The 27,385-nt window shown below is 41.4% G+C and overlaps 2 protein-coding genes across 4 annotated transcripts in view; one reads left to right on the forward strand and one right to left on the reverse strand.

Annotated features, from left to right (window-relative positions):
* Window positions 1-26,058, forward strand: part of grip2b (glutamate receptor interacting protein 2b) — a 170,115-nt gene extending 144,057 nt beyond the window's left edge. For all 3 annotated transcript variants that reach the window (XM_082534418.1, XM_082534417.1, XM_082534419.1), the window contains exons 14-25: window positions 1,113-1,193; window positions 4,091-4,154; window positions 5,191-5,336; window positions 6,201-6,345; window positions 16,359-16,498; window positions 17,097-17,291; window positions 17,428-17,584; window positions 19,138-19,252; window positions 19,869-20,082; window positions 20,229-20,437; window positions 21,834-21,980; window positions 22,236-26,058. In XM_082534418.1, coding sequence (XP_082390544.1) covers window positions 1,113-1,193; window positions 4,091-4,154; window positions 5,191-5,336; window positions 6,201-6,345; window positions 16,359-16,498; window positions 17,097-17,291; window positions 17,428-17,584; window positions 19,138-19,252; window positions 19,869-20,082; window positions 20,229-20,437; window positions 21,834-21,980; window positions 22,236-22,394 — 1,772 coding nt within the window. In that variant the 3' untranslated portion in view covers window positions 22,395-26,058. The remainder of the gene's footprint in view (window positions 1-1,112; window positions 1,194-4,090; window positions 4,155-5,190; window positions 5,337-6,200; window positions 6,346-16,358; window positions 16,499-17,096; window positions 17,292-17,427; window positions 17,585-19,137; window positions 19,253-19,868; window positions 20,083-20,228; window positions 20,438-21,833; window positions 21,981-22,235) is intronic.
* Window positions 1-27,385, reverse strand: part of LOC309707366 (uncharacterized protein) — a gene marked incomplete at its 3' end in the record, with an annotated part of 455,076 nt that overhangs the window by 251,715 nt on the left and 175,976 nt on the right. The window lies entirely within an intron of this gene.

Consider the following 27,385-nt stretch of genomic DNA (forward strand, 5'->3'; position numbering starts at 1 on the left):
TGAGATTCCTGTGCTGTGAGCTTTTGTGTTAGCACAGGCAGGATTAGACAGAATAAATACAGCTCTTCACTGCAGAGCATGGCACCATTGACATGCTGTCAACCCCTGTGGAAAGTATGAAGAGTTCATTCAGGGTCTTTATTTCTGATTTCTCTGTAGAAGAAAAGTCTCAACAGATTCCATTTTGGAAAATGTTAAACTCGGATTAGGATTACATCAATCCAAGATTATTTTTTAGGAATCAAATTACATTAAATAAATACAGTGTAGTGCTTCTTTTGAAGGGAATCTGTTCAGTACTATAATTTCATCATTCTAGTAAGTGAAGGCTGAATGACCTGCTTTCTTTTTTAACTTTGATATAATTTTTCAAAAAGTCATTTTTGTTTTTTTGTTGTTATTCATAATAATGATTCAAAAGAGACTTGGTAAAAAAATACATGTGTAGTATAATGGAATTATACATCCAGGCATGTACTTTTACACCTGTAAGTGTAAAAAGTCCTTGTGAAAAAATAAAGTACTGTGCAGTTTAGGTAGTCAGTGGGAATTTTCAAACAATTTAAGTGTTTGATTGAAGTCTCTGCAGTTATTAATAGTAGCTTTTTCACTCATTGAGTTATATGGCTAGCAGATAATTTGGAGGTAAAGGATGCTCATAACTAACTCTATAAATTAAAAAGAATAGATTTATTAGATCTACTGATAATAACCCTAAATTTGGGTGGTAAGTATTCACCCAGTGTTATATTTATATTGGTTTTTGTTTGCTTGATTGTTAGTGTGTTTTCCTTTTTAACTACTTTGAGTAGATCTGTTTTGTTGTCTGCTTTCCTGCACAAGCTGTTCAGGAAATTAAATGACCTTTTCTTGGTGAGCGAAACAAACTCTAAAGTAAGAAACAGATCCAAGTAAGGAGTCAGAAAGCCTTACGTAGTTGCTGTGCTTACAGTTTTAAAGGTGTTTTACTGGTAGAATTAGTATTTACTCCTGTAGGCAAACAATGAGGATTTACAGTCCCCGTTTGCCATGTAGGAGAGTATTATCTGTTTCTTTTTACATTACTTGTTTCTCTGGTTATGCTTAAGTGTGTGTCTGTGTTTCTGTTGCAGAATCAGTGGTGCCAAGCAGTGGTACTTTCCACGTCAAACTGCCGAAGAAAAGAGGAGTGGAACTGGGGCTCACCATCAGTGGTAGGAACACACACACTTGAAACATTTTTCATGTGATCCACTTTTTGTTTTGAACAGCTGCTGGCAGAATGTTTAAAATTCATTCGACCACCCACATGCATTTTTTATGATAACAAAGTCTGCAGAGAAGCTAAGCTATAAATTCCAACAATGTTTATTAAATGCTGTAGATATTGTTTGTCTTTCTGGTGCCACTAGCATTACACTGTGTGTCCAGCATTTTTTCAGTTAGAGATAAGTCACTTAGTTTCAACTGAGGAAAATCTACACAGTGATGTTTTTGACTAAGCTTTGAACTTCACTTCAATGGTCCATTGTGGAGAAGAGACAGTTGAGAGGAAAAGGTATACTTTGGATTCCATCTCCTGATTCTTCCAACTTCATCTATGATCATAAGCTTTAAGTAGCGACCAAAAGAAAGAGATCCTAAGTGATCAAAATCAGTTTTCTCCATAGATCTGTTGGGTTCAGACACCACACTGCTATGCAATAACTATGCATGCAATTATCAGATGGACTTCAAAGCAGAAAAACATGAATGACTGCTCACCTGTTGTTTGTCTATGTTCACAGCCTAAGACATAGCCCTGCATTAGGGGACAGGTTCCAAAATTTTAAGGCGGGCTCGCAGTAGAACTAGACCTCCTTTTCATCAAAAGATGAAGTAGTGCGGGGATTTAATAAGGATGCCTCCTGGGTACCTTCCTTTAGAGATTCTCCAGGCTTGGAGGAAATCCAAGTGTAGACCCAGAACTCACTGGAGAAAATATATATCTCATCTGAGCTGGAGCATCAGGGAATCCCCCTGCAGGGAACTGTAAAAGGACGTCTGAATTACTGATGAGCCTGGTGCCACTGCAGTAAAGAAAAGAAATTGAAGCTAAACTTTGTGGCAGCAGTTCGTAGGTTGATGTTAGTTTGAATTCGAGTGCACAAGGTCAGGGTTAATTTTTCTAGTTTTTGTGAAACACATTTCTCGGTATCATTAAATATACTATGAGATGAACAAAAATACTGGCTATGAGCTACCCGCTAACATCAATGGTCAACCTCACTGTGTGTTAAATAAATAGGAGTAAATTTATGTTGCAGAATCCATAGAGCCTTTCCAAAGTTGATGTTCAAAAAGAACACATGGGCGCAATGATCAGTGGTCATGTAGTGTATACAGTACAATGTCGCCTTAAACATTTGTAATCAAAAATAAAAGCACACACTTGCGCATTTACCCTGCAGACTTGGAATTATTCTGCCAGTCAAAAGTGGTTATTGAGAAAGTAATTCATCACACGCTAACTGTATCTGTAAAGCTTTATAGCACAGTTTTCATTCTTCACTGGGAATGACCTAAATTCAGTGTTTAATTATACCTAGCCTGGAATGTGGGTATAATGTAGTGTTCCACGCTGTATTATTTTAAGAAGCATTAGCTCAGTGACAGGCGAAATACTGAACCTGACACATTTTTAAATATTTAAAGAGAAGATAATTGAAGACGGCTGGGCCCCAGCAATTTTGCTGGAGGTTGTGTGGAAGAAAACAAGCAGGCAATGCCTATTTATTTTTCTTGTCCACTATGTTGAATTTCTTTAAAGAAAATATGCACTTTTTATGTCTAGGATTTTGGGCCTTAACTTAATATGTTATATATTTTTTAATGGTGATGTAAATCATTGTCTGTGTTTTGGAGTAAATACTAAATCGAGGTGTGATATCTGGCTCCTAAAGATTGTCTTGACTGCCTGTAAAAATGCTGCCATTAAATCCTCAGAGTAAACCTGCTTTTGTGTATCTTTTTGGCGTTGCCAGTTCCACATGCCCCTTTGTCCACTCAACATGATTGGGGGGTACTGAAGGAGATGCAGCTGTGAATGTACTTTCTTTTAGTCTCTCTTATTTTCTCTCTATCCCTTCTTACATTAGGCATCAATGCTAAAAACCTTGTGTGCACCTTGTGTGTATCTGCACATGCCTACTATGCCTGCCTCTGATGTTTGCTGATACCAAGTGACATTTCATATCCCTGCCACACATTTGCATTTAAAAGTGCTGTATATATATATCGTGTAAGAAAAATAGCTGAAGACATAAGCACCGCAGAAACAGTGCAGCTCTCTTAAGTTATTTCTGCAAACCAGTCCTACAGGATAACTGAGAGTATACTATAGTGTAACTATAGCGAGTCTAAGCGCATAAAAACATTTTTGTCCTTATTTCAACTTTCCTAGCTAAAGAGACAGGATGTTTGAGCTATCATGTAAATCAAATGTCCAAATCAAACCAATTCTCTTACCTCTGGTCATTTTCAGCCCTGAAATGTGGGATTTTATTATTTAGTTACTCCCTTGTTCTTCAGTGACATTGTAGTGATGTGTTATAGTTGTAACCATCTAAATAACTAATGATAATAACCTCAAATTAAGTTATATTGTCACAATTCTGATGTATGGTGTATATAAAATGGTATAAAGCAGGTTGTTCCTTGGCCGCATTTGAGACAAGAGAATGGTGCAATGGTGCCACCTGCTGAACAGAAAATATTCACAGCTAGCAAAGACATGGAGCTTCTGGGCTCACGCTCAGAGAGCAGGGAACCCAAAATGTTGGCTATTGTGACAAATCTGCGTGCAGGCAATTTGTCCTGATGGGATTAAAGAGGTGATATTAGAGGATGGATGGATGACTATACAACCTTAATGTTACTATTTATATTGAACTGATTATTATTATTATTATTATTATTATTATTATTATTATTATTATTATTATTATTATTGTTGTTGTTGTTGTTGTTGTTGTTGTTGTTGTTATTTTTATTTGTTGACTGACATGTTATATTTTGATGTTGTTGCTGCTGTTCCTTCTAAATCTTATTATGGTTTCATCTACCTTAACAGCCAGTAAGAAGCCAGGGGAGCCTCTTATCATTTCTGACATCAAGAAGGGGAGCATGGCTCACAGGTATTTTTTTAGGGACTAGTGTTATATTCCTTTGTAAGGACTGCATGTTTCGCTTTTTTTTTTGGGGGGGGGGGGGGTCTGCCACCTTAAAAAAAAATTATTTTCAATTTAATTTTGTTCTGGGGTTTTTTTTTTTGTTTTGTTTTCTGTTTTTGAATTTATATCCATATTATAGTTCACTTTGTCCTTGTGTTTTATGACACTTGTTACAATGTATCACCTTCTGGGCTATTTTGTTTTGTTTTTAATCTTAGAGTAAATTGCACACTAAGAACTAAAGGACACCAGACTTTACTAGTCATGTGTGTTTCTCTTGTTCACAGTAATACACAGTTACAGTGATATGAGCTTTAACATAGACCCCCTTGCCTTAATCCTTTGTGTCCTATATTCAGCAACGTGCTGGACACTGGAAGAAATTTTTTTGGTCCATATTAACACGATAGTATCAAACACCTTTCTAACATCAGAAGACGGGTACACTGCAGTCATAAAGAAATAGATCTTATGCTCGGGTTGTGTTGAAATGATGGACATTTAATACTAAAGGGATCATTTTGACTATATTTATATACTTAAATGCACTGTGTTGTTGCCTTGTGGATGGGCTCAGATTTTTGTGTTAATAAGCAGCTGAATAGTGCTCAAAAGTAAGTAATAAGAGTGAGCACTACCACTTTCTAACAATATAAATTATATAGAGGTTTGGAGACTTACATAGCAAGGACCACTAAAACTAGCCAGCTCAATACAGGTTTTTTTGTTTTTCTGAGTGGCTGGGTTTATGGGTGTTGTATTTATTTTCCAACTAATATATTGAGGAGCAAGCTATGTCATATCATATACTCATAAAGTTACACTTTTTTTAGAATTCCATTGAGCCCTTTTAAATTTGAAATTATAGAAATTATTCAACTTAGTAACATAAGTGTTTTTACTTCAGCGCTTGATTAATATCTAAGAGAGTCTCAAATGCTTTGACTTTTTCTCTCTTTTTTCTTTGTCACTCTCTATTCTTTCACTCTCTCACCACCAGAACAGGAACACTGGAGCCTGGAGATAAGCTGCTGGCTATTGACAACATCAGACTTGAAAACTGTTCCAGAGATGATGCGGAGCAGATCCTCCAGCAGTGTGAGGAACTCGTCAAATTAAAAATACGTAAAGATGAAGACAACTCAGGTACTTTTGTGAATATAGTTGTTTCTATATTTGAGGGACAGAGCTCTGACCTGAGATAAGCTGATGTTTTAAGTTTTCTTCAGTTTATTATTTCAGCTACCGTCAGAAAAAAAAGAAAGCTGTACTAATGAGGTTTGACCACAAGGTGGCACTATTGTCCAAAACTCTGGGACACTGACACAACTAAAATGGTCTTCATGTGAAACAAAGAATGTATTATAAATTACAACATAAATCCAACATGTTTTTACAATATAGTATAATTTTATATAGAAAAATGTGCAGTGACCTATTATGGGAACTGGAAACAACAAGCAGTAGCCTAGAGTCCTAATCCATCTAAGGACTTTTGTGCATGGTCGCATATTCACATTTTAACAGTCTTACAGCTTACACCTTGTATTTGTGTATACATATAAACACATTCAAGTTATATAATATGACGTGAACACACACACACACAAACTAAGTTAGGGACTGTGTAATGAGGGTAAATAATGAGACTGTAGTCATCAGGCACAAACACACACAAGGAGGAAATAACATGTGTGCATGCTATATGATGACAAGGCAGTCTTTTCCTTGGTTACCATGGAAACTGTGTCTTGCCTACCAGTGTAGTCTCAAGAAGCGTTTTGACCTACTTCTGGAATCAAGTGTGTTTGTGTGTGCACATTTCCAGTGAGCAGGTAATGGGATCCAGTATTACTTAGTGACCTGAAGTGTTTTGTGTGCGTGTGCATCAGATAAGAAGCATCCATCAGACGGTATAATGTACTCCTCAGACTTGAAACACTAGATTAATGTGTGTGTGTGTCTCTGTGTGTGACTGCTTGTGCGTGTATGTGTGTTTGTGTGTATCAGATGAGCAGGAGACATCAGGCAGCATCATATACACAGTGGAACTGAAGCGGTACGGAGGCCCTCTGGGTATCACCATCTCTGGCACTGAGGAGCCTTTTGACCCCATCACTATATCAGGCCTAACTAAGAGAGGCCTTGCAGAAAGGTACATACTCAGACACACAAAATCTCTTCTGGGAATTCTAGGTTGCCACTTTGTAGCTCTAAATGAAATTCCCTAGATTTCTGGATAGAGCATTTTTGTATAAATCCAAAGCTGATGAATTGAAAATGAATTGAATATCTCACTATGTCTGTCATGTGTTACATGTCTGTGTTGCTCTGTAACTAAAAAAAACAAGAGTACCAGCCAAGCATGGAAGATTGCGTTATTTTACATTAACCAAATGTAGTTATTTTCACAAAAAAAGCAACTCCAAAAGAGAGGTGACTCATGCTCCATGGCTGCAGACTTTTGGAGTTTGAGGTGATGACCCAAATGCAGACGGAACGAGGCGTGAAACGGGAATTAACCAAAAGCGAGACAATTTATTGACTGGTAAGGGTACAAAAACAAAGGCAAAGGAAACCATAAACTCTAACTGAACTGGAAAAAGACAAGAGAAACATGGAAATAAGAAACGTGGAAATCCTGAGATCACAGAAGATTAAACAGACAATCCAACAAGAGACAAAGGAAAACTGACACAAAGTGTACACACAGGGATGATTAGGGAGAAGGAAACACATGGGAACACAGCTGGGATGAATAAACATAACAACACAAGGGAAGCAAAACTAAACACACTGAACACGGGACAAGAGACTGTCAAAATAAACAGGAAGCAGACAGAGACATAGACGAAGACACCTGGGCTTGACACAGAGATGGGGATAAGCAAACAGGGGGACAAAAGACCCTGACACGACTAAGACACACAGAGGACGAGGGAGCGAGAGGGATGAAACACAAGGAGAGGAACATGGGGAAAGTAAATGGAGATGAGACATTACCGAGATGCAGACATGACCGAGGAAACCTACACAGAGGACATGACAGACTCTCACAGGAGACACAGGGATGCGATGCACCCTATGCACACATGTCCACTGGCAGATAACAGGATACTGTGTTAGCATAAGGCGACCACATACAATTAAAGCTCACTGCATGTTTGCACAGCATATTGCTAACAAGCAGAACAATTACTGTTGTTGAAGTATATGTCAATGTGACATGTATTTACATTTCTGCAATGGTTAATATCAACTGTATCACATCAACACAGAATTGAATATATCAGTTGGCAATCCACCAATCATTGGTCCGAGCCAGTTAGATAAAAACCAAACAATCAGTGCATCTCCAATTTTCATGTGTTGATATTTTTGTCTCTGCTACAACCAAGCCTATATTCCTTCCTTCCATCCATCCATTTTCCAGATTCTACACCAGAAGTTGAGTGTCCAGCATGTGCCATTTGACACAGAGTAATGACAGATGTGATATTCTGAAACACGAGATGGTAGCTAGTGTCCAAAGCAAGACTGAGAGAAAGATGACACAATGTTTTCCCTGAGTCATAAACATCCATTGGTAAATTCAGCTTACATCCACTCCACCACACAGCACCTTCAGCTTTTATAACAGGCTCACGTGTTATTCCATCAAACTATGTTCACAGAGGCAACATGCTACTTTCCCACTTCCAAATACACACACACTGTGACCCCATTTCTCTGAGTCTGTGATGTAATTGCTCTATTTCCCATTCTAAACTGTTGTCGATAAAGCACTCTACAAATAAACTTGGTGCAACTTGACACAGATGAAAGTGCAGGAATACAAACGATAACCACAGTGCTACATCTTACACCGACCCACTTTTTCTCCTTTTCTTTTTTTCTTTTCGGTCAAGTGATTTAATTTTGTTTAACCACCAAAGGGCGTAAGGGCCAGGCACAAACTAGGACCATTATAACTTAGGTCTACCTTATCCGTGTGCGTACATACTGTTCACCAAGAAAGAAAATGCATTCTTCCAGATATTGTTTTTAGTGGCACATGATTTTCTGAAAGTAGCACTAAGTTTAACTTTTTGGCAGTCCTCTTTCTACAAGTCATCTACAGTGCTTTAAAAAAAAATGTAATTAATTTTTGCATATTTATATTTATAGCACATATTTCACTCAATTTAATACTACACAAATACAAAATAGTTTTTAAATGATGATATTATTTATTAAAAGAAAAGGCTATCCAACCTACCCAACCTACCTCGGGGCAGGGATAGCTCAGTAGGTAGAGTGGTGGCCCCATGATCGGAAGGTCGGGGATTCAACTCTACTGAATGGCTACCCTGAGGTACCCCTGAGCAAGGTACCGTCCCTACACACTGCTCCCCGGGCGCTGCATTGGTGGCTGCCCACTGCTTCACTGGGTGAATGGGTTAAATGCAGAGGAACTATTTCCCTATGGGGACTAACACATACACATTATTATTATGTGAAAAAAGTGGTGCCCCTTGCACCTGGTTGTGCCACTCTTGGCAGCAAGAACTGATTTCATGCATTTCGGATAACTGACAATGAGTCTCTCAAGTCACTCTTCTTTTCAGAATTATTTTACTGTATCTCAGCCCCATTGGAGGGTTTTTGACCATGAATGGCTTGTTTAAGATCACGTCAAAGATCAGATCAGTCAGATTTAAAAGTCTGACTAGGCCACTCTAAAACTCTTTTTTTTTTATTTTTTTTTTAAATTATTTATTCATTTGAGCCATCCAGAGCTAGACTTGCTGGTGTGTTTTGGATCATTGCCACCCTTTAGGGCATGAACTGATGGCTAGACATTCTCCATCAAGATTTTCTGGAATAGTGCAGAATTCATGGTTTCATCAATTATGGTAAGTCATCCAAGTCCTGAAGCAATAAAGCAGCCCCAGACCATCACACTAACACCATCTTGTTTGACTGTTGGCATGATCTTTTTATAAAATGCTGTATTAATTTTACATCAGACATAAGAGGATACAAAACTTTTAAAAAGTTTAAATTTGTTATGGGCTTCCAGCAGGAAGGCTCTAAGAGTTTCTGGGTATGACACTATGTATCCATCCATGAAGGAGGAGGAGCTATATGCAATCCAAAGCAGATCTGGGAAAGAAACTTATTCCATGAAGTTTGATTGTCATAAGATTCCAACATAAGCTTATAATACAGTTTTAGTCTGAGGGTGACAGGCTGTAATGCATGGATCCTAGGGTGGAGCTGACGTGCTCAAACGGCTCAGTCACAAATGGTGAGCTTCTAAGACAGGTAGGGGCACTGTGTCTGGTGAATACTTCACTGACAAACTTACTGGCTGCCACCTGTGCTGTTGCCCCTCTAACCACACACACCTTAATCTACTTGGAGAAATTGTCAACAAAACCTACCTTGATTTAATAACCTGACAGACTGAACAGGAAGCAACATAAAGTTTGATATCCGCTGCCATTTTTGGCCAAAAAAACCTAGACTACAGTTCTACGAGTGCTTGGGAAATACCACGGTGACGTGCAGTGGGGTGGTCATGATAGTAACTGAGCAAGGTACCATGGAGTGTTTAAGGTATTTCAATTGATGCAAACCACATCTGTGCTTTGGGTCTTTATAGTAGAGTAGACCATGGTAAACAAAAGATGATGAGGAACTGTTTCCACTCACGTCTGCACATGGGTCTGTTCCTAGATTTCTGGACAGCTGGGCAGTGACTGGGTCATCTAACTGCATTTGTTTAATATGTGCACGATCTGTCAGTAAAACTGGAGGCATAGTATGGCAATATAAGCTACCAGTGATGTTGCACTCTGGCAAAAAAAATCTGTGGGAACAAGGAGGAAACTTTTGGAGTCACAAAGACCAGCAGGCTAGTCGGCTGATATCCCATTAGCCGACTAGCCTGCCAGGATGGAACATTAGCCACTTGAGGCTGTTGTAATCTGTATATACTGTATATATAGTTACACGAAGGCCCTTTGCAAAAGATCTGAAAGGTTCAAGAACTCAAATCACAGCTAAGTGCATGGCTTTTCTGATTTATGCAGGGTTAATAGACCTGTGATTATAAAATGTATTCCTAAGATGAATGGGGATGCCAGGTTATAGATTATAGCAAAATGCTGATAAAAACATTTGTTCATTAAGTCAATAGATAGCCAAGGAATACCATCAAGGACACACAGGCTCACAGATGGATCCGTCCACTGGTGAGGTTGGCAAGGATAGGTGTTGTTCTCCAGGATTTAAGCTCATCCTTATCAGAAATCAGAGTTAGTGATAAGCCTAGGTTATGATTGGGTTGGGTTTGGCTCTGCCTTGTTGCAACTTGGGCAAAAGTGAGTTGTGTACCAATTCTGAAATGTAAGAAATATAAAATAAACATAAGTCACCTTTGGTCTGGAGCTCCATGCAAGATCTTACATCAAATTGGGCAGATGATCATGAGAAAAGTGGTGGATCAGCCCAAAACTACATGGGAGGAGCTTGTTAATGACCTAAAGGCAGTTGGGACCACAGTCACCAAGAAGACATTTGGTAACACGCTATGCTGTAATGGACTGCAGCAAAAAGGCACATGTATAGGCCCATCTTACATTTACCAGTGAACCTAAATCTGAATCTAAATGATTCAGAGAAGACTTGGGAGAAGGTTATTTGGTAAGATAAAACCAAAATCAAGCTCTTTGACATCAACTTTGAAGGAGTGCTTAGTATGGGCACAAGAACACCATCCCTATATCCTTAAAAAAACTTATTTGTTATGCTAGGCTTTCTCAAAAAGTGTTTAACATATATGTTTAGTATATGCTTTCATAAGCCTGTGTGTGAGACCTCAAAATGAATATCTTCCTCAAATTAGGTTGGAATATAAAAGACAGTTTTTCCTTTCTTATAGGGCTTTACAAGAAAGTGAAAGTTTTAATGATATTCAAGGGAGGCAGTGTTATTCTTTTCACCTTGTTCTGACCTTAGTCCAGTCATATGGCGGTTTATCTTAGTTTTCCCTTACTTTATCTTATCTTAGTTTTGTATGAACATAAAAGAGTAAGATCTTATCTATAGAAACTCTGTATCACTGTAGTAACACTGTATCACTGCAGACCATTGTTATATATTTTTTTCTATCCAATCGTGTGCCCTACAGTAGTTTGAAAAACATGGAGCCAAGGTAAATACAAATTTGTTTTTCTTTTTCTCTAGCTTTAATTGCTTGCTCTTATCTAAGTATAAAATAATAAAATACAGGTCAGAAAGCCTTCCTAAAATATGAATGTAGCCATGAGCAATACCACTGTGGTGCAGCCCCAGTGACACTATCCAGTCGCCTGCCCTCTGTTAGATTATAATTGTGTCATACTGAGATTCACATGTCAGCCTCATATATGTCCAATTTAAAACTAATCCATTTCACACACTTTCCACAATACCACAGGCAAAAAATCACGGCCACACTTATAGCCATATGCTAACATGTCGTTAGCATGGAATCTCTTCGCTGTGAGTGAAGACACAAAGGTTCTCCAAAGAAAACCACAGGGGGGAAAACACACACACAAAAAAATTGTAACAACAAATCTAGTCAGACACTTAAATCATCTTCACCCAGTTGAATATGGACATGTTAAAGAAGCTAACACAGGACAAGTGTCTTGCCTCAATATTAGCAAAGCAGTTATGAGGAAAATTATAGAGATAACTGGAAAAGCAAATATGGGTGTGTGTCCTGATAAGATTGATTTTTGTTTGTACATGCTGTCAGTTAACTTTTTTTAGAAAATCAGAATTGGCAAAAATCTGTATTAGTTGGAAAAAATTGTAATCAAAAATAAACCAGTAGCAATAATACTTGTAAACACTGCAGCTGTCAGGGTTCCTGGGTCGTTGACCCAGTGTTTTCTGTTTTGTCATGTTCGGTTTATTTTCACATCTGTGTTTTCTGTGCCAGCATACCGCCTGCGTATTGTGTTCCAGTTATTTCCATGTATCATTAGTCAGACTAAGTTCAGCTGCGTACTCGCCGGTTTCTAATCATTCATCACCCAGCGTGTATTTAAGTCCTCAGTTCCATCCGATCCTTGTCGTGTCATTGATGTACGTCTGATGTTAGTGTCGTCTGTATGTTCAGTTAGCCAGCCAGTCCTTTGTTCATTCATTCATTCATTCATTCAGTCAGTCAGCCAGCCAGCCAGCCATTTCCTCCCTCTGTACTGTTTGCTCACTCCTTCGGCAATAAACATCCACCTTCACCTACCTGCCTGTGAGTCCAGCGATTGGGTCCTCCTTCTCTCGTCCACGACACTACTCCTGACAGAATGACACGACCACGCGTTGTGGACCCAGCGGACTCTGAACTTTTCGAGCGGCAGGAGGCAGCGCTCCTTCGCTGGACGGAGGGGCTTCGGGGAAAACAGCGGCTCTTCGCGGAGAGAGAGCACGTCTTCAAGGGGACTCGCCTGGCTCTGGGCGGGCCTCGGAGACGCCGCATTCCCCCCTCACCTGCTGCCTCACCTGCACCGGAGCATTCGCCGCGGAGAGTGGGCGTCACAGGCCAAGCTTCGGCCGCTCGCTCTCCCGCCGCTCCGCTCCTCGCTCGCCCGCCAGCCGTTTTACTCACCGGACCTTCACCCTCGCCATGGCACAGCGGCTCCGCCTACCACCTCGGCTCAATGGAGGCTCCCGCGCCAGAGGCTCGGCTGTGTACCCCACCCGCTTCCTCTTCCCGGAAAAAGCGGCGCACACGCCGCCATAACAAGGACTTTTTTCAGCTACTCCCGGTGGTGAGTTCTAGTGACTGTTTTCCACCCTCCTCATTTGATTCTTCACCTCAAATAACTAATAGACTTATCTCTGATTCATGGGGAGTCTCCCTCCTAGAAGAGGACGTAGACTGGGACGAATTTTTCTGCTCTGCTCCCCCAAAAACTGTTCAGTCAAAGACTGTAAATAGTGGAGGCAGGAGGACCAGAACGATCCCAGAGAAACCTGCCAGTATCACACACCCGGTCGTTATCTCCACTCCCGTCAGTCAGGCTACACCCACTCCAGTGCCAGCTCCCAGGAGGAGGGCAGCTGCGACCCAGTCTACCTCCACGCCCGCTCCTGTTTCTCGGGTGGGGGTGACTGGTGTCCAGCCACCTCCCGTGCCTGTCCCAGCGCCCAGGCTGAGGGCAGCCAGAACCCAGCCAGAACTCCCTAGCGGCTTGGAAGAGCTAACCGGTTCACCTGCTACCTCACCACTTCATCCACCTCCTGACCCAGCCTTTCACGCCCTCGCACTATCCCTAGTTAGATCAGCTGAACTGGCCCCTGCCCAGGCACCAGCCTTACTAGCCCAAGCTGTAGCCTTATCTCCGTCACTAGCTCAGTCTGTAGCTCAACCATTAGCCACACCAACCTCAGCTCCGTCGTCAGCCTCGCCTACCTCTGTTCATCCCTTAGCATCTCCACTCCAGTCAGTTCCCTCACCTGCTGTTCAGCTTCCACTCCAGTCGCCTCCTGTCCTCCAGTCAGGAGTCCAGTCGCCTCCTGTCCTCCAGTCAGTAGTCCAGTCGCCCGTCCACCATCCTGTTCAGTTCCCGGACCTGCAGCCACAGCACCCAGAGCCAGCTGTGAGCTACCCTGCCTCTCAGCCAGGGGTTTCCGCACCCGCTGGCCCGGCCGCTTCCCTGCCAGAGGTCCCCGCACCTGCTGGTTCTGTCCTGTGTGTGCCAGGGGCTCCAGTGCCCACTGGTTCTGAGACCGTTTTCGCTGGAGGGCCCGAGGAGCCCGTCCAGCCTCATGCCTCGTCAGCTGGAGGGCCCGAGGAGCCCGTCCGGCAACCTTCCTCGTCAGCTGGAGGGCCCGAGGAGCCCGTCCGGCAACCTTCCTCATCAGCTGGAGGGCCCGAGGAGCCCGTCCGGCCTCATGCCTCGTCAGCTGGAGGGCCCGAGGAGCCCGTCCAGCAACCTTCCTCGTCAGCTGGAGGGCCCGAGAACCGCACCAGCCTCATGCCTCGTCAGCTGGAGGGCCCGAGGAGCCCGTCCAGCCTCATGCCTCGTCAGCGGGAGGGCCCGAGGAGCCCGTCCAGCAACCTTCCTCGTCAGCTGGGGGTTCAGGAGAACCGCACCAGCCTCATGCCTCGTCAGCTGGAGGGCCCGAGGAGCCCATCCAGCAACCTTCCTCGTCAGCTGGAGGGCCTGAGGAGCCCGTCCGGCAACCTTCCTCATCAGCTGGAGGGCCCGAGGAGCCCGTCCGGCCTCATGCCTCGTCAGCTGGAGGGCCCGAGGAGCCCGTCCAGCAACCTTCCTCGTCAGCTGGAGGGCCCGAGAACCGCACCAGCCTCATGCCTCGTCAGCTGGAGGGCCCGAGGAGCCCGTCCAGCCTCATGCCTCGTCAGCGGGAGGGCCCGAGGAGCCCGTCCAGCAACCTTCCTCGTCAGCTGGGGGTTCAGGAGAACCGCACCAGCCTCATGCCTCGTCAGCTGGAGGGCCCGAGGAGCCCATCCAGCAACCTTCCTCGTCAGCTGGAGGGCCCGAGGAGCCCGTTCAGCCTCCCGTCTCCGCTGGAGTGTCCGAGGGGCCCGTCCAGCCTCCCGTCTCCGCTGGAGGGCCCGAGGAGCCCGTCCAGCCACCACCTGCGGCTGCCTCGCTGTCACCTAGCTCTGCTTCTGCTTCGCCTGGTCCAGCTTCAGCCTGTGCCTCTCCTGGTCCAGCCTCTGCTTCTGCCTCGCCTGATCCAGCCTCTGCTTCTGCCACGCCTGGTCCAGCCTCTGCTTCTGCCACGCCTGGTCCAGCCTCTGCTTCTGCTACGCCTGGTCCAGCCTCTGCTTCTACTACGCCTGGTCCGGCCTCAGACTCTGCCTCGGCCTCTGCTTCGCCTGGTCCGTCCTCAGACTCTGCCTCGGCCTCTGCTTCGCCTGGTCCGGCCTCAGACTCTGCCTCGGCCTCTGCTTCGCCTGGTCCGGCCTCAGACTCAGCTTCGGCTTCTGCTTCGCCTGGTCCGGCCTCAGACTCAGCCTTGGCCTGTGCTTCGCCTGGTCCGGCCTCAGACTCAGCCTCGGCCTCTGCTTTGCCTGGCCCTACAGCTGCTCCTCAGTCTCCGCCGGCTCCCGCGCCGCCTTCTGCAGCTGCTCCTTGGCTGCCTTCTCCTCGTCGCCGGTATGGTCGACCACCGCACCGGCTCAGTGGCTGCCGCCGTCTTCCTCGCTGCCGCCCACCGGATCGACTTCAGCGTCTCTGCCGGCCGCGTGGCCGCCCACCTGAACTGTATGGGCTCAGCCACTGGCCGCGTGGCCGCCCGCCTGAACTGGCTCTGTGTGGACTCCGTCCCTCCGTCCTGTGCCCCCTCCGCCCGCCCTGTTCTGGTTTTTTTTCTTTTGGCCGTCGGGTGCCGGCCTTTGGAGGGGGGGGTACTGTCAGGGTTCCTGGGTCGTTGACCCAGTGTTTTCTGTTTTGTCATGTTCAGTTTATTTTCACATCTGTGTTTTCTGTGCCAACATACCGCCTGCGTATTGTGTTCCAGTTATTTCCATGTATCATTAGTCAGACTAAGTTCAGCTGCGTACTCACCGGTTTCTAATCATTCATCACCCATATTTAAGTCCTCAGTTCCATCCGATCCTTGTCGTGTCATTGATGTACGTCTGATGTTAGTGTTGTCTGTATGTTCAGTTAGCCAGCCAGTCCTTTGTTCATTCATTCATTCAGTCAGCCAGCCAGCCAGCCAGCCATTTCCTCCCTCTGTACTGTTTGCTCACTCCTTCGGCAATAAACATCCACCTTCACCTACCTGCCTGTGAGTCCAGCGATTGGGTCCTCCTTCTCTCGTCCACGACACTACTCCTGACAGCAGCTGCTTTTTTGTACATTGATCTTTGATTTTGTAGGAAATGAGAATTTCTGATATTAGTGTATTTTGCGGTATTATTTAAAAATACTAACATGGTGCACTAGAGGTCAAAATATGTTTTCACAAATAACTTTTTTGATAGATATTTAATGGTTTAATGCTATTCAGACCCCTCTAGAGTCCTTTTTAGGCTTATTAACAATCTTCTTGTATAATGATATGTATGAGGTTTAACATTTTTTACTTTTCCTGTGTGGGAATAATACAAATTTCTACTTCTGTACCTTTGTGTATCTCGTACCTATGTAGGACAGGGGCTATACATGTAGGTGATCGGATCTTGGCTATCAACAGTGTCAGCCTGAAAGGGAAGCCACTGAGCGAAGCCATCCACTTGCTGCAGATGGCTGGAGAGACGGTCACTCTCAAGATAAAAAAACAGCTTGACAGTAAGTATAAAAACTAGTAACAGTAACATGCATTTTAAATCTGTCTTTTGTGCGCAGTGTTGGCTAACGTGTTACCGTTGCCACATTACATCTTTCAGTACCGCCGTAATGTAACACGTTACTGTGCTAAATTCAGTAATCACAGTTATAAATAAGGTGTTACTTGCATTACAAAGGTTCTTCCGTTATCTGCACACCAGGTCAATAGAACAAAAACCTTGCGCAGAATCAGATGGTTTCAGTTCCTGTGCAGGAGGTAAAAAAAATAGGAAAGTAATACAGTAATACAGCTTTTGCGGGGCGAAGATATGGAAACCCTGTTGTTTAAAACATGCATACAATATTTGTACTGTATAAGTGGTATGTAACAGGTTAGCTGTTTGCAACTCATATCCTAATAGATCTGATTTAAAACCTGTTTATAGGTAAATGCAGAGAAGAGGTCAGTAGGTTAACCAGTTCAAGTTTCATTTTGTCTCTTATAAGCATTTAATGTTGAAAAATATACATGTAGTAAAAGGTTCACATATGTATTTTACCAAGTTAAAAATTAGAGTTAACCTTTAAATTAAATTGGCCTCTTTTTTTTTTCTTCAAGACATAGAAGACAGGAAGACGGCAGATATAGAGGACACAACAGAAAACGAGATCAGTGACCCTGAGGAGGATGATTTGACAGACAGCCAACAAACCAACAAGCTATCAGAGCTTTACTCCACAACAATACCCAGCGTTGACTCTGCTATGGAGTCATGGGATGGCTCAGGGCTGGATGCAGGCTATGGGAGCCAGGGTAAGCTACATTTGAGCATGTGTAGAAAGTGAAATTTCAGGATGTCTTAACCCTGTAAGAAATATGTTAATGAAAAGAAGGAATATATTAAAAGCACTCTTTCTTGTATTTGGTCATTTCATCTATCCTCTTGTAGGTACATACACCCATCAAGCAGCTGGTATCGCTCTACACCCGCATGAGTGGCGTAGTGCCAAGCAACAACGAAGTACCACGCCTCCTCCTGGACGTCGGAAGAACTACCCGTTTAGTGATGGAGGCTTCAGTGAGGATGACTGGGACAAACCACCAGGGTAGGTCTGAATTTAGTTTTAGCTACAAAGCTGTTCGTTGTGACTGTCTTTTTTTTTTTTGTTTTGTTTATCATACACTTTTTTTTTGATATCACCTTTTTTATTCATAAAAATCCATATAAATGTTGACTTATTGACTAAGGGCCATTGTAGGCTGTCTGCACTCACTTGATTGTACAGTTTATTTGTGAGTGTGTGTTTTTTATCCCTCAGCAGTAAAAAGAAATGATGGGGTGACCTTGACCTCAAGGTCAAGGTGATCTGACCTTGACCTCAAGGTGACATAGATAATAGTTTCTATGGTTCATCAACACTATCTTTTGTCCTGTCTTCCTCTCCTCATACCCAACCGATCATGACAGATGGCTGTGCTTCCCTGAGTCTGGTTCTGCCAGAGGTTTTTTCCTCCCAGTGATGCCAAGTGCTTGCTCATAGGGATAATCAGATTACTCGAGTTTTCTTTGTTTCATTGTAGGGTTTTTACCTGACAATATAAAGCTCCTTGGAGTGATTGCATTTGTGATGTCAGTTCTATATTAATTATTATATTGTGGAATGATTAGGAATCACAGCTCAGACAGGTCCTTCACTTTTAGTCCCTATCCTTTGACACAGTGTGAAATTGACTGTGATTTCTATCTACTTTTTATATACTCTAAAGCTGTTTTGTTTTCTGTATCTTTTACCCTTTGGCCCGTGTTTGTCTTTTATGTTTGGTGTTATTGAACAGCAATTTGGTCAGCCCTGCTAATGTTTCTAAAGCTGTTTTATGAATAAAGTGCTATGGTATGGTGTGGAATGGTATGATATATTTCACCACTATAGATCTTCAAAATGCATGAGCTTATTTTCTGCAAGAAAGGATTTTATCTTTAACACTGTTTCACTGTGCCAGTATCATCACCAAGAGCTCATGGCGAAGGGTACACCTCATTGCAGAGATTGAGTCATGAAGTCAGTGCTACTGTGAATATGTTGTACCTGTGTCTTTGTGTATCTCTGTGTAAAGCTGTGATGAGTCAGAAGGCTAAGGCTAGTCAGCATGTTAAAGTTACATAACACTTTTGAGGGTGTACAGCGAGAGAAAGGGATTTTCGAGGAAAAAAACAAAAATCAGTAAAACAATGAAAGTGAATTAATCGTGTTAGTTGGGGACATTCTGGGTTAAATGATTACTTTTGTTCGGTTTAACCATGACAGATACAGACAGTGTGTGTACAGATTCTGTGTCCTTAATGTCTTTTTGTAAGTGAAAGTTCCAGTGCTAAATCAGGCACACTGCATTTTCATGTAGCCAACTATTCTCTGCACTTTAGATAAATAAATATTATAATTATAATAATTATAATCATAATAATAAAATATTTAAGAGAAAAATACATTTCGCACAATACACAACGTGTGATCAAAAGGCAGTTCCATGAAGATAAAGCTTAAATATATTTGTCTTGCTTTGCATGGTTTTCCCCTTTTGTAGTACTCAGCAACAGAGAAAATCCAGCAAAATGGGTGTGGAAACTTGTTTTATTTGTGTGTCTGTTTTTGTGTGGCAGATTTATTGGCCAGCAACCGGATGGCATTCTATTGGATCCAGAAGACAGTTTCTGGTGTCAAGCTCTGGAGGACCTGGAGACCTGTGGCCAGTCAGAACTACTAAGAGAAATAGAGGTTAGTTAGTATTTTTCACAACTATTTGACTTCAAGTGTAAAATTGGCATCAAAGATGAATACTGGACTTAATCAGCATACAGTGCTCACTGAAGTGGATTTGCACTTGAGTCAAAGGGTTTTAACAACAGTTTTGTTGCAGGTTTTTATGAACCCTCATATTTTAATGGTTGTAAACATCATGTTTAATCTGCAGTTTATTTTAATGTATAGCATGTTTAGTATTTAGTATTTGAGGGTGAGATGGTTGTCTCGGCACCAGTGGGTCAAGGCGCTGACCTCCTCCCTGTAAGCCGTCTCATCACCTTTGGTGATAAGACCCACCACTGTAGTGTCGTCCACATACTTCAAAATGATGTTGGAGTTGCTAGTGGCCGTGCAGTCGTAGGTGTAGAGTGAGTACAGGAGAGGCCTCAGTACACACCCCTGTGGAGCACCAGTGTTCATTATGACGGGGGATGAGGTGATGCTGCCCAGTCTGACCAATAGTATTTAAACCAGTAACAAATTGTGCTGAACGTATGAATGTTTGTCAAACAATCACATTGGCAAGCACTCAATGTCTCCAAATGGTTGGTTACAAAGCGGTAACTCAACTTGTTTCAATTCATTGCAGGCATCCATCATGACAGGCACAGCCATCAGTCTTGGTGTAGATGGTGTCAACAAGCCTCCATCTGAGCCCATACTGACCCACAGCAGGATGAGCCCATTGCGGCGAAATTCTCTCCTGCATCAAGGCAACTTGCACCACCAAGGAACACACCTCCATCAGGGTGCTCATCTTCACGAGGAAGCCCACCTTCATGAAGAGGCTCAACTTCACCAAGGTTAGTCACTGATATGACACAACTAAGGGTGGTTGTTTCCAAATTTTAAACAGAAAAATATAGTAAAGTATCATTTTATACCATGTATAGAAGGATTACTTGTTAAACAGTTGGTTAAAAACACTTGCAATATGTTTGCCACTCAGACCCCCATCTACACGAGGAGGCCCATTTCAACCAGGAATTGCACCTACAACAAGGGGTCCACATTCACCAAGATATCCAATCCCCTCTCCTGCACCACGAGCCCAAGTCAAAGGCCTCACTGAGAGTATCAGAGAGGACATGGGAGTCCCGTCGGATCAAAGAAGAGATGCAGGGTATTCTGTCACCAACACCACTAGAGCTTCACAAAGTGAGTTCAGAGAGAACTGGACAAAATATGTTTTTGATGTGGGTTAGGATGAAATATTGAGAATATTAGGTAAACTTGCAGTAGATAATTAGAATTCAACCAAAAATATCAATGTAACCATTCAAGCTGACATTGCTGTTAAAGTTTGTAAGCATTGGTATCTGGTCCAAACTTTAAAGTACACATTTTGACTTGACATGTCAAACACTGTCATTACTAATAACTTTAATAATATCCCCTTTCTAGCTAGCATGCATAGTGAGTTCTAGTTTACTCTTATGAGGTTTGAAATGTTCTTTTTTACAGTGCAGAGTATTATGTAATACAGTATAAATACCCAGCCTCCCTGGGCAACTGTTATGCAAGTGACTACATGTAGTTCAGCCTTCCATGAATTTACAGTCACAATTTGAGGAGACGAGGGCCAAGTGAAACATGTACAGCTCAGAGCCAGAATGAGAAATACATGTTTTATCCATAGAGAGAAAATACATCACAGTGAACAACTATTACAGCCTTAAGTCGTGCCTCGTTAATCGATCATACAACATTTCAGATGAATGTCATAATGCTGCTGCATTTTTGGTTTTGTATCCAAAAGGTACAGCAAACAATCTGGATTGCATTACCAATAATAAAGACTTTATCTTACAGTTGTCCATTATATTATATGGCTTTGTCCATTTATTCGGCTTTTGGTTCCTGCTTTGTGGCACATGGCAGTTCACTGAAGAAAGACGTCTATTATCAGCACAATTGTCATTATCGTTTTTTCCGTTTATTCTTTAGGACCTTGTATTACAAATAAACTTTCAGCTGCGAATACACACCCAGAAAGCAATCAGGTTAAAATGTTTACATGGTAAAATATTTATTTGGATCAGTTTACAAAATAGTTTATTCCACCCTAAAGTAATAAATGTCAGTTTGTGTGCATTTATTCTGGTCGTCCTGTTTAATGAGCATTTTTATTCTGCTTGGGATCTTAAACCAGTTAGAATTGGATCTGGATCTCAGGCTAAAAATCTGTTTATTTTAGCATCTGGTGTTGGTTTGGTTTTAATTTGCATACAAAACTTTTAATTTAGACAAATTTTTGTACTTTGATTAAATAAATTTGAATATGTTAATTTATCAGTGACATTTCTTTGTCTAAATTTCATGTGTTGCGCAGCTTTCTTTATGTTTGTGTGCAGTTATCATGGTTACAAGTGTTATTCCCATCCACAGAGAAACTTATTGTTCCTGCAGTGACACAACAGATATTTTGAGACAGTTTCATCAGACGGGTTGACATGTGAATAGTCTTTTTGTTCTGTTGTCTTGATTAGGAGCACAAGATACTAGCAAATTACATTTTATTACTCAACCTCACATCCTTGTGTTCTGTCACTAGGTAACAGTGATAAAGGACCCAGAGAGTGATGACTTTGGCTTTAGCGTGTCAGATGGTTTCTTGGAAAAAGGTGTTTATGTCAACATGATCAGACCTGATGGCCCTGCTGACAGAGCCGGGCTTAGACCCTATGACAGGATCCTGCAGGTGATGATGATGATAATAATTAGTGTACTGCCCATCATTGCATCCCTAATTCTAATATAGTTTTTTGTTGTGAAGAAAGAAAAAAGCTCACTCTGTCCTCAGCATTTGGAAAAATTCTTTACATCATATTTTGTTATGCTTACATGTAGTTATCTTCACGTCCCCCTCTTTTTTTTTGTTTGCTAAATTAAAAATGTCTACAGTTATGCAAATTACCAAAGTAACCATTGGCTTAATCTTTTTGACTGTATTTAGGTGAACCATGTAAGGACGAGAGACTTTGACTGTTGTCTGGCCGTACCTCTCATCACAGAAGCAGGAGACAGACTTGAACTGGTCATCAGCCGCAACCCACTTGCCAATGATGACCCAGAGGACAATAACAACACTTTAGACCACGCACTTGACCTGTAACACAAATACATACACGTGCACAAAACATACAGAAGACATATTGTAACTGGTGATGAAGCATAAACTTATACATAGTGGAACTGGCCCAAAAACGCAGACACACACTCACTCACACACACACTCCACCGGCTTGCAGTATATCTGTTTAAATACAGAGACTCCTACTGGAACACACATCCTAACACGTGCATGCTCACATAGTCTCCCCATCCCATTTACACTGGGTTGAACTGCTTTTACACAGTACGGTCTATATGAAAGCATCACCACAATACAGAAAAACACACCAAAAGCTCTCCCGATAACTGGCTGGACTCACAGTGTTGTTTCGATTTCAACAATGACTTACTCGGCACTTTAAATAGCCATTTTTACTCATTTTAACCTGCAATACGGGTAAGATTATTTCAGTTTTTATTGCAAGGCCATATGCTCCCATGAACCTACAGTACTTGCACCTGAGAGATCTGCCTTATACAATATTGTAAATGATTTTACCGGAGAAAAATTCTCAGTTTCGGGTTTCCATTTGTTTCACAGAAGGTTACTAAGTACTAACAGAAAACGGAACAAATAGTTCATAATGGGAGTGTGTCTATAATAAATGTAGCCACTTTAGAATTTCATAATGCTGCTAAGATTCTGCTCAAACACTGCTGCTCACTTGACATTACCAAGAAAAAAACAAAATTCTGGAGTGGTCAAGTATAGCTGTTTTTTTCAAGGCAGACTTCTCTATTGGATCTCGCTGCACATTATAATGTCACTTTGGTGACATCACAACGCTGATTTATGAAGATGTCATCAGTGATGCCATCACAACTGCCAAACTGTTATTTTGTTTCATGCTATCATAAAATGAAAGTGAAAGGAGGGAAGGGCGTAATTTCTGCTCCCAATGAAAAATGGTGTCTTAAGTGGAATTGACCAATCACGGCTTTTGCTACACCATAAATGAGCATGAGTGGCTGTGCCCCAGAACAAACTGTACTGCCAAACGAAGAACATCTACCTGCATTTGAAATGTGCCAAATGTTATGACATTATCCACTATATCAATAGTTGTCTGAGATCACTGGGTTCACCTCATCATATTTCATTGCAAGACTACAATGTCAAGCAACAGTAGCATTTCAAATTCATTTCAAATCGCAAAATTATTAGATTTGAGGCTCAGAGTGATTTAATGTAACATCTGTTTGTCTTTATTGGCATATTTGTGTAAGGATGTGTGCCGCAGAATAAATTAACTAGCAGCTAGTTTAATTTTAAGATGTTAAGTCTGATTTATATAATCCAACAACAAAAGGATCATTTCACTTACCAGCGACCTCAAAACTAATATATACTGTGAGCCACTGGGACCATTCTTGGAGAAGAATGCCTAAGCAGTGATTAAAGCTGTTCCCAATAGCAGGCAGTGTCAACACAATGACAAGTGTGATTTAGGAGGATCTATAGGAATTAAAATATTCATAATTTTCCATTGGAGTATCACTTATAAGTATGAATCATCGTGTTTTCATTTGTCCAGCATGAGATCAGCATTTATGGTTGTGGGCCTTCTGCAGTAATGCCCGAGTGTCATGCCGCCATATTTTACAGAGGAGACAAGACACAGTTGTTCCCGATATGTTCCAGAACTGGAATATTACCAAACTGGAATATTTGATAATATTCTATTTTTTGTTTTCTTTTTTATTATATAATCTGTATTTCTTCTACACATCTAATAAGGAAGTGGTATACAGTTGCTTGTGATCTGCAGCCTCACCACTAAACCCTATGTGGTCCTTGAGGAAGATTCAATTATTGAAGAGTCTCATTGTCATGGATCATTTATGCTGTTGTATAGATGTTAAGGCAGTGGGAACAACAAGCAACAAGTCATAAAGAAGTAACATTCTCTTTGTTGTGGCTTTTAATTTAACAGCCTTTTAAACTAGGACACACAGTTCATTCAAATAATAGCTATAGAGCACTACTGCTGTTTGGATTTATTGGTAACACTCGCCCTTTTGCACAAAGATTATGAACAAAGTCAATAGCATCATCTGCTATCAGACCTACTACACTAGGTTGCTGGTGAAGCCAGACTATGGACAAATTTCCGACACACACATTCTTACACAAAAGGCTCTGATAACAAAGGAAATGAAACCGTACAGTGTGTGTTATGCATTTATTATCAAGCCATTTTGTTGTGTCTTTCATGAATGTCTGTTTATGATGTGTAATTTGTATGTGAGTGTATCAGCAGGTTCTATTCCAAGGTGCAATTGGAAATTTCCAGAGTTCGGCCTGAGTTAAACTGAGCCACTATCCTTTAATGGTCAGCACCCTTTGAAGCACTGTGAGCATTCCTGACTACTTGTGTGTGCTCATTTGCAATTTCACCATGGATCCAAAATTGAACTAAGAACAAACATTAGTTTGAACAGAGTGTGTGCCAAATGTTATGTCAAGGATTGAGAGCTGGTTTTACCCACTATTAACCTTCACCACAACATTAAGTGTTGTGGTTTCCTTGACTGACAGCTCATTAGTGCAAGATTCTAATCAGTTCACATAATGCTGACTATTGGGAAAATAGTAAACCTTTCTCTTCTTCCTAAAGCCTCCCCTGCTAACTTTTGATTAGCAACCTTGTCACATCTTACAGATCCCTTCTTGAACTAAACCTGATCTTAGTTGTGCGATAGTTTTAAAGCCCTAAGTATATTTCTACTTCTACTGCTAAGGGAATGTTAATTTCTAATTCAAGAGACAGCCAACTAGAACCTTACACCTGCAATGTGGTTAGACACACAATCTGTATTTTTACACCACTGACGCCTCATTAATGAATGAGACTACAGTGTCCAAGGCCAAAGGCAGTACATCAGGTCAGAAGCACAACAAGTAGCATTTTTTTTAGTTTGGAGTGGTGCACCATTAATATTTAACAGAGCTAGTCCTAGCTGTAGCATTATCTTGTACAGCTGCAATTTATTTATTAATTTGATTTATTCTTCTTTGTGTCAACATAAGCTGTGACTCATCAGCCATCATACTAACCTGTTTTGGGTTTGACTTTCCCAAAAACTAAATTTCAGGGTGTTTGATTTTATAATCAAGGGCACTGTGCATCCGACTAACAATAGTCAGAATGCTCAAAGTAGCTGGAGCACTGAAATACCCTTCACACAGAAACTTTAGAACTTACAAGTCTTCAAGTTTCAAGTTTTGCAACCCCAGACATTAATTCCATTTCCTTCAGACCCCTAATTTCTCATGATTTTTTCTTTTTCCTGCCAAAAATGTGTTTGCTCCAATTATCTTTGGATTAACTGAAATTGGGCTGGCTCTTGTTCCCTCCTACTGATCTTGGCAGTTTATGAATGTGCTGTGCAAAAGTAGGTGCTTAAATTCTACAAAGTAGCAGTTAACTTAAATAAATTGCAGTAAACAGAATAAAACTAAAATCAATCTCTGGTTTTGCTACCATTTTCCACCAAAACAGCACCAATCTTTTACACTTTAAGCTAACTGGCATCATCCAAATATTTCTAAGAACTTACCACAGTTCACTTCTTTGTCTTCTTTAATCCTATTGATAGACATGATGAAGCCATACAATTTCAAAGAAACTGCTCATCTATGTATGGGTTGCTCTTAGTTAACAAATAAACCCATCTAAAAATGAAATTGATCTGTTTCTTGACAACGTAACTCTTCCAAAATTACTAGACAGTCAAGCAATGGAACTGGATTCGCCACTGACGCCAAGTGAACTCCAGGAAGCCCTGATAAGTATGCCCAATAATAAGGCTCCAGGTCCAGACGGCTTCCCTGCAGAATTCTACAAAGAATTCTGGACAATTTTGGCACCAGTATTCCACAGCATGTTGCAGGAAATCAAGGAAAAGGGCAGACTACCACCAAATATGAATTCTGCCAACATTAGTCTCCTGCTAAAACCAGGCAAAGACCCTTTATTTCCCTCAAGCTATCGTCCAATTTCTCTTTTAAATGTAGACCTTAAAATAATCTGCAAAGCTCTCTCAAAGAGATTAGAGAAAATGACCCCCCTCTTAATTCATCCTGACCAAACTGGTTTCATAAAAGGTCGGCACTCCTCAACAAACACTCGTAGATTACTTAATTTAATAGACTACTCATACGATAAAAACATCGAAACCATAATATTATCTCTAGATGCAGAAAAAGCATTTGACAGAGTTAATTGGAAATTTTTATTCGCAACTTTACACAAATTTGGTTTTGGAAACTCTTTCATAAACTGGATAAGAATATTATACAATTCCCCAACGGCTCGTATCAGAACAAATGACCAGACATCCTCCAGCTTCTGTCTCCTGAGGGGCACCAGACAGGGATGCCCACTCTCCCCTTCACTTTTTGCAATTTTTATCGAACCTCTAGCAGCAGCATTTAGACAGGCTACAACAATTAAGGGCATAAAATGTAAGAACATAGAACATAAAATCAGTCTCTATGCGGATGATGTGTTGCTTTTTCTGCAAAACACACAAACCAACCTCTCTGAGGTAATTACTTTAATAAACTGGTTTTCAAGAGTTTCAGATTATTCAATCAACTGGCCAAAATCTACAGTTCTCCCCATTAACTGCTCCTTCCATAATTCTTCCTCTGCCCCACTGCAATCCGGAAATATTAAATATTTAGGTATTAATGTCTCTCCTAAGCTTTCAGACTTAACTAAACTAAACCACATCCCACTTCTAAAGAAAGTAGAAGGCGATCTGACTAGATGGAAATCTTTACCCATATCACTCATGGGAAGGGTCGCCACTATAAAAATGATGATCTTGCCAAAAATAAATTACTTATTTTTGATGATCCCTAACAAACCATCACAAGATTGGTTCAGATCTCTGGATTCATATATTTCCAAATTCCTTTGGAAAGATAAACCCCCGCGTATTAGCTTAAAAACGCTACAAAGAACCAAGGATAGAGGAGGATTA

The sequence above is a fragment of the Aulonocara stuartgranti genome, assembly GCF_965226115.1.
Source record: "Aulonocara stuartgranti genome assembly, chromosome: 5".
Classification (NCBI taxonomy): Eukaryota; Metazoa; Chordata; class Actinopteri; order Cichliformes; family Cichlidae; genus Aulonocara; species Aulonocara stuartgranti.